The following is a 13,078-nucleotide window of genomic DNA, read 5'->3' on the forward strand; positions in this document are numbered from 1 at the left end:
AGGTAGTAGAAACAAATTTAGACAAAAAGAAAAACGAACTTCCGTGTGTTTTAATAATAATTATCGCATTTCTGAAAAAAGTAATACCAATGAAGTTAATTTATAATACAGAACATTGATTTGAATTGTTCTTTATTAGTTTTGCACTTTTAAAGTATTAAAAAGTAAGATAAAAGATCAAATCCAAACTTTTTCCAAAATTCTCAACAGGGTCGTATATATATTCTTTGCTACCATCTGGTACATTTGATTTGAATTTGAATTATCGTAATAACTGTTAACAGAACAACAAGAAATTTGAAATACCTACCTAAGATCTCTAACAAATTGGAAGAAACAACTTGAAACGAGATATTCACGCATGCATGCATTAAAAAATATATTTTTAATAAAAGAAATAAGGGAAGATGCAGACATTAAAATATACAATAGTTTTCCTGTCTATACTCTTGTATGGGTGTGAATTCTGTGTAGTCGCGGAGAAATTAAAATCTAAGATAACTGCGGCAGAGATAAGGGGAATTAATGGCGTTGAAGAATGGTCAAGAAATGTTGGAATAAGTATAACCTTAGGAGCGGCAGCATTCATATACAAAATAGGAATTAGACATCGGACATCTTCCAAAAAATAACTTAATAAAACAATTTTAAGATGTTGGATGAGAAGCCAAAGAAGAGGAAAGACTAGGTGTACTTGGAACCAGAAGAAATGTTGACAGTAAATAAAGTATAACATGGAATGAAGCCAAAGACAATGGAGAAAGTCTATGCAACAGTGAAACCTGAAATAACACCCCAACACTTAACGGTAGAAGCTTCACAGGATAACTACCTAACTATTACTTGTTAAAGTACAGGAAATTGTTTTATTAACATTTATTTGTAATAAATAAAAGTTGGTTCCTTACAGTGTTATTTTCTAACTTCATTATTTATTCCAGTTGTCACTTTTTCGCACTAGATCTAAAAATCTTTAGTATCTCACACTAATATTAAAAAACTACATTTTCCGCAGTTGATACATAAATAATCATTTTGTTATTCTCTACATTTATTATGTTTACATAAATTTAATACAGAAGTAAAAAAGTGTGCAAATATATATTTTTCTGTTTCCAGGAATCATCGTGTTCTCTGTCAAGGACCACCACTCGTGGAAAATCCGTCACTCAAAAACTATGAAGGCTGAACCAACCGCAACCACCTTCAGAGTTAAAGAAACGATCGTCTCTGACCCGATCAACATCGCCGGTATCGCCCTCGGTCCCAAAATCCACACCAGCGACGACCGCATCATCGTCAACGAAGACAGAGAAGTCTTCTTCAGTCCCTTGTCCAGTCTACATCTTTACTCAGTCAACACAACAGTCTTAAGGAACGAACAAAATGGCATGAATGATGGCGAATATCAAGGGGAACTAAAAGACCATGGCTTAAAAGCATCTCAGTCCATCGGAATGATCATGGACAACCAAGGAATACTGTACTATAGCTTGCTGTCCACTTACAGCATAGCCAGGTGGGATTCACACACTTCCTTCGAATCAGGCCAGAAGGTTATAGCCAGAGACGACAACTTCCTCGAATGGCCAAACTCCTTCACCTTTGATCAAACTGGAAATATCACTGTTTTGGTCAACCGCCTCAACAAATTTATATACGACAAACTCAATCTAGATGAAGTAAATTTCAGGCTCATCACTGCCCATGTCGGCGGTAAGAGCTATTTGTACGACCAAGAGTACGACTACCGGTTCGATCAGAATACAAGCACCACCAGTACAACACCTGTTGACTTGCCCGAACCCCACATGTTGCCTGGTACCGACCAGGATCCTTACCTCACACCAGTTCCACAACCAGAAGGCAAATTGGAACCTGAACCTGCCCCTGAACCTGCTCCTGAACCTTCTCCTGAACCTGTTTCGACATCTGAACACACTCCTGAACCAGAACCGACGCCAGAACCTACAGCAGATCATTCAAATGACACCACAATGGTGAATGAGACAGAGCATAACCATCAAGAAGGAATCGTCAATGATCAACCTATGAATGATCGACCTATGCATGATCAACCTATGAATGACCAACCTATGCATGATCAACCTATGAGTGACCAACCTATGCATGATCAACCTATGAATGATCAACGTATGCATGAGCAACCTTTGAATAATCAACCCATGAACGAGCAACCTATGAATGACCAACCGATCCATAGCCACCCGGCCAGTGATCATATGGACCACGATCACATGAACCATGATCACATGAATCATGACCATATGGAGCAAAACCAAACTAGTACTGTCCGTAATGATTCTGAAAATGAAATAGCTTCAGCTAATGCTGAAATGTCACGGAAGCTGAACGAAGGCACTTCTGGAACCACTAAATTAGTTGCGACATTCGTAGGAGTTTTGTTTGCTGGTGCCTTGTTCGCTCTGTGACTCTATTTATTAATAAAATGTGATACTACTTGTTATAAGAAGAATTGTCTGATCAATAGGGCCAGTAAGTAAGGAATGGGTGTTGTTAGAAATGCTTTACCTTTTCAAGATACGCCAAGCAATCGGCAGTAAGGTTTTTTTACAGAATATTTATTAGTTTAATATTGTCAACATAATGACAGATAAAAACATAAATACAATGTTACCTTCCGGAGATCAAGGTACCTTCACAAAAAAATTAATACTAACACCTAACACTAGAATAGTGGCTTATCTTGTTAAACTATCAAGTAATTACTGAATAATATTAACAAAGAGTTTCACTGAACCATTGGCGTGCCATAAAAATAGAAAATTTGTAATTGCCGTAATTTTGGAACTTTTGTTTGAACACAAAACAAAATAAATTTGACTGAACATTATAATTATACAAAATTGGAGGCTGTTATGGTCTAAAGATACGTTCGAGGTTATTGTATTTAAAACGTAGAAACGTTCGCTGGTAAAATAATATTACAAGTTGTGAGTTTTTGTTATGTGATGGTATACTAATAGTTTCAATGTCACTTATCTTGTTGACAACAGTATTTTTAATGGAGTACATTAATGTGCATATTTAATTTTAATTTACAAATCCTACAAATAAGAAACTATTTTACTTGTTTTATGGTGCAAAATGTAAAGAGGTGAAATTAAATCGACATCACAGAAAATTATTTTTTATTATAGGTACAAGAGATGTTGCCTACCTAATAAGCGTCGTGTATAAAATTAAAAATGATAAATAATTTTATGTGTATTGTCATATAAAATTCATTTAATGCTGTAATCAAATTTAATTGGGTAATACTTGTACAGAAAAATGTGTCTTTTTAAATAAATAGGTATTGACATTTGTTTTTATTAGGTACAGGTGTTCATGGTTACAAATTTATATTAAAATATAGTTGATAATGGAACAATATTTCAATATGTGAGAAAATAAAAATTGTTTGGGAAGATAGTTTATCTTATTTGTTTTTTCTTTTGTCTTATATTAGCTAGTTTTAGTTCCAATATCAGGGGTATATAAGCAATATGTAAGTGTGCTATTTCTGTAAAATAGGAATAAAATAATTATACTAGTTTAAGTTATTTTACTTATTTTTAAAACGTTTTAGATATTTTGTGATGGTAGCCGCATATTCTTATAGAAAACTAACTCATATGGAAATATTAAATTAAGATGCAGCCGTTTACTATCTTTAAATATGTATTTTACCAAAGTAATTATTAGTGTACACTGTATATTTTGTTATATAATATTTATATAAAATAAAGTTTAAATAGCTAGCATTTCCGTCAATTATATTTTCACCTTATACGTAATTTCTGTATTTTATACTTTTATTATAAAATTTACATAGAAAACCCAAATATATATGTTACTACAACTATTGAGACTTTCAGTAGTTCTGTGTTGTGAAAATGTTATTTGAAAAGATTTTCTTCTGTATGAACAGGGCATCTCACAGTATTCAGTTAACCATTAGAATATTCCACTTATTCCATTTAACACTTCCAATTATACAGGAAATTATTTGTAATCGAATTTCACATGCTTTTTTAATCAATGGATTGTCTTAGTTTCCTGTAATTTTGAATTTCGCCAATTTTTTAATGTGGAAACCTTAATAAATTTAAAAAAACAATGCATTTATAGATCTTAAAATATATTTCGAAAAATTAGAGATTTTTTACAAAAAACTTTATTTGGTTCTCTGCCTTATGAGTATAAACTAAAAATAAAAGAATTAGGTAGGCCAACACTACAATTAAATATTGAAGTTAGTGTATACACAAAAAGTGGGTGTGCGGGTGTGATATAAAAAATGCACTGTTTTGTTTTCGGTGGGGATAAAGCATGGACAATATACGGTGTGAAAGATTTAAGTCATTAAGTCTTTAGGTAAAATAAACATAAGAAGTCAGTTAGATTCTCCATATTGGGAAAATATACGGAAACACAATGAACAGGTAACGAAAAATCGTTATGTTTTAACTAGAATCATAGATTGCATAAAATTTTGCGGAGGTTTCGAATTAGCACTTCTCGGACACGACGGCGACGAGACAGAAAATTCGGACAACCCTGGTGTGTTTCGTGGACTCATAATTTTTAGTGCAGATCTTGACGACATATCAAAAGACCATCTAGAAAAGGCTACTATTTTTAAAGGAACTTCCAAAAATATGGAGAATGATCTACTACAGTGTATGCTTGAAGTGTGTAGAAACAACATAATAACTGAAATTAATTCGTCAAATATTATCTTGCTGTCAGAGGAAACTACAGATATTTCTTCAAAATTTCAAATGGTTGTTGTCTTGCGTTACGTACACGAAGGCAGTCTTATGGAAAGATTTTGGGGATTCATAAATCCAGAAAAGCACGGTGCTGAATCTTTAACACATTCTATTCGTTCCGTTCTTGACCCATTATTGAAAGAATATTATAATAAATTGATTACTCAAGCTTACGATGGCGTGGCTGTTATGAGCGGTAGGCATGCGGTGTTTTTCAATCTGTAGCAGTCATATTTGCGAGATCCACGGCTGTTTCAACCCTGAAGAGAAAAAAAATCGTTTAACCCTCGTAGCCTCTGAATTTTTCCGTTTCTACGATATGTGTGATTCCTTAGGCCATAAGTAAATCTCAGTATAAATTTCAATCTGAAGCAGTCGTATTTGCGAGATCCACGGCTGTTTTAACCCTGAAGAATAAAACAATCGTTTGACCCTCGTAGCCTCTGAATTTTTCGGTTTCCTCGATATGTTTGATTCCTTAGGACATAAGTAAATCTGGGTATACATTTCAATCTGTAACAGGCGTATTTGCGGGATCTACGTTTTTTTTTTCGATCCTGAAGAGTAAAAAATCGCTTGACCCTCCTAAATCCAGAATATTTCCGTTTCCACGATATGTACCTACAATTCCTTAGGATATAAATAAATCTCAATTTGAATCTGTAACATTTGTAAAACCTTAGATTTTTTTGTGAAATAACGTGATAGGTTAAAAAGTAATAACCTTAACAAATTTACTTTGTTTTATTTTTTATAACATATAATAATTTAACTTGTGAAGACTTAAAGAAGCAGAATAATATTAAAAATTTTAGGCCATTTTCAATAATAAACTGTCCGGTGTAAAAATTCGTTTCCCGAATCTGAATCCGTGGCTGTCTTCAGCAACATCACATGTTTTGTTTTTGTATAACCAGCTACAAACAAGAAAAATGTATTGTGTTCGAAATTCGAAAAGATATTAAATCTGTTATTAAGAGAGGCGAAGAACTGTTTAAATTCGAATCAGAATCTGCTATAAGTACTCCAAAAAATTTCCCGATGATGTATTCAAGATTACAGTTGCAGCATATCCAGTATTTGAAGTTGAACGTTTGCGAACTGAGTTTGACTATCATTTATATGAGGCCTGATTTTCGTGAAACCAATGCGGCTGTAGCTTTTTTAAATATGATTAGAGTTAATAATTTCGAACAAACATTTAAAGAGACCATCAAATTACTGGAGATTGTATCAATCCCAATGTCAACGGCAGAGGCGGAACGATGCTTCTCAACTTTGAAACCAGTGAAAAACTTTTTAAGAAATTCAATGGGTGAGGACAGGTTATCGGTACTTCCCATGTTGTCTATAGAGAATACTTTAATTAAAAATGACATTAATTTCAATGAAAAAGTAATTGAAATGTTTGCCAATACGAAACAACGTCGTATTGATTTAGTTTTCCAAAAATAACATTAAAGTGATGAGTGCTACTGTGATACCCGTGACAATATTTTTAAAAACTTGACCTCAACTTTAAAAACTCTGAGAACTTTGACTGCAGCTTGTCAATTTGGTAAGTTTATTTATATATATTTTTTCATGGCATCTATATAGGATTGCCACATAGGCATGGCCAGGATTTTCTGTGATTGTACCGGGAATTAGCTATACGGTCCCCGATTTCGGATTTGCACGTATATAGGATATAAAGATAAAGAAAAAATCATAACACAGCGAGGAAAATTAAAATTCGTTGAATCGTTGGTAAACTTCACAAACGATTATTTTGTTTATAAACAGTATTCAATAATTTAATAGAATATATTTAGTTTATTCCAATTTATTTATACCGTCGGTAAATAATTCGTGAATATATATTATTTCAAAAAGGTATCAAATTTCAAAAATTGTTCTTGTGAAAGTCTGTATTTTTATATAAATGGATTGTTCCTTGAAATTCAGAAGTGCTAGGAAAACGCATGACCTTGAAAATTTAGAGGTTCTTCGGGCAGACTTAATATCCCGAAATTGAATTCGACAAATGTCTCAATCAATTTTTGTTTGGTATTGAGAATAAGGTCTAGTCAGTTTAAACGTTTCATCACTGAAGATTAATAAATCTTCTGTGGTTTCATCTCTTACCACGGCATAAGGTACCTACATTTTAATATTACTATCACACATAGCTTCTGGGAGTGGGAAGTTGCGTGTTTCATTAATGACTATTCCAATGGGAGATTTAGCAAAAAATCCCACATCAGCCTCTTTTATACCAAAAGATCCAACATCAATAATTGCCAAGAACTTATTGAAATTGTGGTCAACAAGAGCAAGTAAATTTACAGAATAGCAAAAACAAAAATTCTGTGTTGCCAGGACAACGGATTCTAATATGCTTTCCATCTATGCTACCAACACAATGTGGGTAATTCCAATGTCGCCCGAAATCTTCTACATTTTCCGCTGTAAGTTCAGGAAAGAAAATTTTTTGGAGGTTTTTGCAAATAGCTAAGAGGACAATTTTAATGTGATAGATTCGATTTTCTTTTCAGCCCTATCAGCCGGTCGCCAGTCCTGAGAAGCCCTCTTATGTTATATTTCTTGTTTTATGTAGAGATAGTAACCAAGCCTATAGTTTTCTAGCTTGATCCCTGCTCCCTAATCTATACCCTGCTTATTTCTAATTACCATTTCGCTAACTCTGTTGTTCTTCGCTTCTTAACACCGTAATCGGTCATCACTGTCTAACCCTAGCTTGACAGTAGTGTAGGCCTATACAGGGTGTCCCAGAATAACGTGTACAACGGAAGACCACAGATTCATGGACTCAAAATAAGCAGATTTAGGCTAATTCACCTATACCCGAATAGGTTCGTTTGGCCGCTAGATGGCCTCAAAGTTCGTGAAATTTTTTGAATTTTGTAAATAACTCGAATACATGTTATTCAATTTTGATTATTTTTGGGTTGTGGACTTTTGCTTTCAATCTACACATTTTGGTGTTATACAGAGTGTTTTTTAAAACTTACAGCTCCTACAAAATTGATGTATGGTGATAATATCCGTTTATAACTTTTTCCTCTTTCAGGCAATAATGACTAGGTACTATTTTTTATTTGATAGGTGATAGGTACCATTTGGAAGTTTTTGGGCCTCTTGTAGAATTTTGATTAAATGAGCGGTTTGGGCACAAAAAATATTCTTTAAATGTCTACATTATTTTGCTTATCTTATTATTCAGTTTGATCTTTAAGTCACTGTACCTGCCAATTCTCCTCGATATGGATACAAAGACAACTAATTATTTACAACATGCCTAATCTTATTGAAATAATTAGTAAAAACAATCAAATACAATAACAAATGTTGGAGATAAAAGTAACAAAGTTGATGTTATTAGATTTAGTACAACTTATTATAAAAACTGTTCAAAATTACCACCATTGTTTCTACAACAAAGGTTAATTCGGCGAAGAAAGTTAAAAGACACCATTTGCAGTTTTTGAGGGCAATATTTTAAAACATTTATAGCAATTTGGATATGCCTCCCATAACTCTTCTTCAGTGTTAGATGTGGAAGTATACATTGTTGTTTTCAAAGTACCCCAAAGATAATAGTCGCAAGGTGTTAAGTCTGGTGAAGGAACAGGCCAGTTAACAGGAACATTATTCCCTCTACCGATCCATCGATGAGGGAATCTTTGATTCAGATACTGCCGGACATTGACAGTGAAATGTGGCGGAGCTCCATCATGCATAAACCACGTTAGCTCTGAGCAATAACGGCACACTTTCCAATAACTTGGGTAGTGTTTTGCAAAAATTCTAAACAAAATTCGCCATTCAGTCTATTGAGTAGAATAACAAGGTCAATAATAATGCAATTAGTGCGTTGTATTTGAATGTTTTTTTTTAATTTTTGAATAAAATTAGGCATGTTGTAAATAATTCTAATTCGTCGTATGTGTGTGTATCCATATCGAAAAATGAAGTAACAGGTGATATATCATCGTTGTAAAACTAAGAATTCTCAGGTACAATGAATTAAAGATCAGAGTGAAATTACAGTCAACCTACAAAATCAGTGCCTACTAACAATTTATTAACCATTATAATATGGGTGGCATGATAATGTGGATATTTAAAAAATATTTTTTTGAACCCAAACCCTTCATTTAATCAAAATTCTACAAGAGGCCCAAAAACTTCCAAATCGTATCACCTATCAGATAAAAAATAGTTGTCATTATTGCCAGGAAGAGGAAAAAGTTATGAACAGATATTATAACCATACATTAATTTTGTAGGAATTGCAGGTTTTAAAAACACTCTGTATAACACAACACCAAAATGTGTAGATTGAAAGCAAAAGTCCACACCCCAAAAATAATCAAAATCGCTTAATACGTATTCGTTATTTACAAAATTCAAAAAATTTTCACGAACTTTGAAGCCATCTAGCGGCTAAACGAAGCGATTTCGGATATAGGTGAATTAGCCTAAATCTGCCTATTTTGAGTCCACCAATCTGTGGTCCTTCGTTGTACACGTTATTCTGGGACACCCTGTATATAGGGTGGTCCGTTTTTCATGGCTCACCATTGGCATTTGGGAAACGGTAAGATATACAGGGTGACTCAAATTAGAAAAAATTACACCTTTTCAGGGCCATTAAAATAAACCAAACAGATCAAAGATCTGCTGCCGTTCCCGAAATATTGTGAAAAAACTGAAAACAGCGATTTTAGAAAATGCCATCTAGTGTCTTTATTTCACAACAGAAAGAGCTGAAATTTGGTACTGGGGGATAAGAAGATACGACAAATCCATTTTTGTAGAAAGAAAATTTCCATGGCCACTTGTTTCAGTTATGCAACATTTAATTGTTTTTTTTTCGGGCACAATATTGGATCTTGACAGTAAGTTGTAGAATATTTGTGTATTTTGTTTTATTGAGTACTGATTTATGTTTTACGTCAAGAACTAGATAATATTAATTTTTTAATTAAATTATTGAATTTCTCTAATTTTATGGGTAGTAGTGTTACATATTGACGTGTTCGTAATTCTGTTACTCTCAAGATCCAACACACTTCGCTGCCGACGAATGAACGAAGTGATAACTTCACAATGTTACAAAAATGGCACATTGTGTTGAAAATAAATAAAGTCGACTTTTTAAAAATCCTTTTATTTATAAAATAATTATAGATAAATTAATTTACTCATTAAGTATTTTTTTGTAAATTATCCTTCGATAAAAGTGTTTTATAAATGAAAAATTCCCTATCGATTCCAATAAAAGTATGAATTTTATTAAAAAAAAACATACATTTGGTTGTATTACAAAATAATCTGAAACATAAAACTAAATAAGTATATAATATATGTATATAATATCTATAAATTTTACTTAGTACTTTGGAAACGTATTTACAATTATTACAGACACTTTACATATAACTCTAATATACAAGTCGAATAATATACAAAAGTATCTGTAACCATTATTACAAACTTTCTCAATAACTAACCGCGTAACAATTACAAAAATAATTGTTACGATTTCTATCAAATTTACACAAGTATTATGTTATTTATATTTATTATTTTTATTCCCTAAATTATATACAGGTTAATAGCAAGCTGTTAATTTTAAAGTAGTCGCTATTTATTCAGTAACAGAAAGTGCAAAAATAAATATTTAATCCCTAAAAATTAAAAAGCTATTTAACAGCTTTGCTCAAATTCGTTCATTAGCAGTCATGTATGCCCTATAGAAATGTATTAATGCTTTTATGTATCGGAAATTCTTTGGAACAAATAAGTATCGATCTGTCTATAATATTATCACTTTATTAAAAACGATTTACGTTAAACTATTAAAAAAGAATAGTTAATTTAATTAAGACACTATATATATTAACGATGGTTAATACCATGTAATTAAATAAGAAAAAAATGCATCAATATTATCTCCAATCCATATTTCTTTTTCAATCAAGTCTAGCTCTCAGATTAATTTTTTTCATCTTTAACACATTTGTGGATATATGTTATACAAAATATCACAGACACTAGCGAATTTTTTTGGAATTATATGAAATTTACTTATTTTTTATTAAAGATGGATGGAAATCACCGAATCAGGTAGAATGTTTAATAATTTAAAAAAGTGCAGACATAATTCATTGATTCGCTCAAAATGCAATTTTTTAAAAATTTGTTTTACTGGAAACTGTAATATAAAAAATGCGACCTAAGTGACTAAGACACATTTTGATGAATATCATCCAGATATAAAAAAATAACAAAACTAAAAAGCCATATAGATAAGCAATAAAATAAAGAGATAATGTTCTCAACAAAAAAATTTGGAAGGACCAAAGGGGTTCGATGTACTGAATCCTTGTATCGCAGAAATGAAGTTCTCTCCAACCTATATTCATGCATATTTTTTCTTATTTTTGTTCAGAGAATTCAGTGGCGACTATTAAAAATTGAAGTGGTTTTATTTTTTTTAAACAATAAAAACTGCAAAAAATTTAACTTTTTTGGTTTTTTAATAATATCTCGAAAAATAATGATGTAATCGTCTTATTGTCAACAGGACTTTTGTAGAAAATAAAAAAAAAAACTATAAAATGGTTTTTTTTTGCAACCCGATCGTTTTTTTTAGAGGAAAAACCTCTAAAATTGACCTTTTTTCAAAAATTCAAAACTCCGTCAAATTTGAAGCTGGAAAAACAATCTTGCGGAAAATAACAGATAATAATATGAAGTTTTATCGTGCACAAGATGGTTTCTGTCCAATGCATAGTTTTGGCACCATTGCATTATAAACAAATTTGGGTACTTTCGATCGTTTCGGGCAACATCCCGAGAGATTGGAGATTTTGTCGTCTACTTTCAGATGCCGTTTTCAGAATTTAAATTGGACCATTTTTGATAAATCGCCACGCTGTGCAAAAAAAGACCCTAATTTGTTTATAATGCAATTGTGCAAAAACTATGCATCAGACAGAAACTATCTTACGCACGATTAAACTACATATCTGTCATTTTCTGCAAGCTTATTTTTCCAGCTTCAAATTTGATGGAGTTATGAATATTTGAAAAAAGGTCTATGTTAGAGGTTTTTTCGGAATTTCTCTGTAAAAAAATGAACCGATCGGGTCACAGAAAAAACCATTTTATAGGTTTTTTTATTCTCTACAAAAGTCCTATTAAAAGTAAGATGATTCCATCATTATTTTTCGATAATTATAAAAAAAAAACAAAAAATGTAAATTTTTTGCAGTTTTTATTATTTAAAAAATATTGTTCACGATTTTGTTGGGGAAATCACTTGGGTTTTAATTTACTAAGTATTTTTCGAAAGGTAATACATAAAATTTGCTGTGTAAAATTTTGAGTGTAAAAACTGCCTCTTTTTTCACTCTATTGGTTGGCCTAACATACAATTTTTTCAAGGTAATTTGTAGTCCCATAAATAGGAATTTTTGTGCTGAAAAAAATTCAAATTAAATTTGTGAAATAAAAGTTTAAAGTAAGGGATGTTCACTCTGGGATCTCAAAAATGGTTGCACGTATATGTACAATTTTTTTTTCTTGTAGTCAACAATTAGGCATTTTTTATTTCTCACAAAATAAAATTTTCTTGAAAGTTATATCTATTTAAATTTTAATTTGAAACTAAAACTAAAAAAAAAAAATAAAAATATTTTGAACACATAGGTGCAACTCTTTTTTGGAGCTACCAGGATGCCCACCCCTATTTTAATTTATTTTACAAATTTCATCAAAAATTTTTTCATGAAAATTCTCTTTATCCAAAAAATGGTGTCCCAAGTCACTGCTCAGAGAATCACCTGCAGAATTTTATGAGTGAAATATTGCAATACCTCCTACACATTTTTTAAACTCTGGTTATTCACTTAAAGAAAATCTCAGAAACAGTAGGTTTGGTTAAATTAAAACAAAGTTGCGTGACAATGAGTGCTCTTAAAAGATGCCTTTCTTTTGTAACTTTCTTAGGTCACTAAAAAAATTCCGAAAAACTCCAATTTTTCATTTTAAATAATTTCGTAATTACAAAATTTAAATTTTCGAGCATTACTTAAATTAACATCCTGCATTGAGTGGTTTTTTAATGTTCTAGATTTTTTATTGAAAATAATCAACTTCTTTATTGTGTATGTATATTTGTAGGTACCATTGATTTTATAAGCTAGTTACACCATCAGACACGTCAAAGTAAAAGCTGAAACTTGCCCACGAATTTTGACGCATTG

General features: G+C 31.7%; 1 protein-coding gene across 1 annotated transcript in view; it reads left to right on the plus strand.

The window, feature by feature from the left end:
* Nucleotides 1-3,788, plus strand: part of LOC108903702 (major royal jelly protein 1-like) — a 40,221-nt gene extending 36,433 nt beyond the window's left edge. The window contains exon 2 of the mRNA XM_018705967.1: nt 1,120-3,788. Coding sequence (XP_018561483.1) covers nt 1,120-2,453 — 1,334 coding nt within the window. The 3' untranslated portion in view covers nt 2,454-3,788. The remainder of the gene's footprint in view (nt 1-1,119) is intronic.
* The last annotated feature ends 9,290 nt before the right edge of the window (nt 3,789-13,078 follow it).

The sequence above is a fragment of the Anoplophora glabripennis genome, unplaced genomic scaffold (genome assembly GCF_000390285.2).
Source record: "Anoplophora glabripennis isolate ALB-LARVAE unplaced genomic scaffold, Agla_2.0 scaffold110, whole genome shotgun sequence".
Taxonomy (NCBI): Eukaryota; Metazoa; Arthropoda; class Insecta; order Coleoptera; family Cerambycidae; genus Anoplophora; species Anoplophora glabripennis.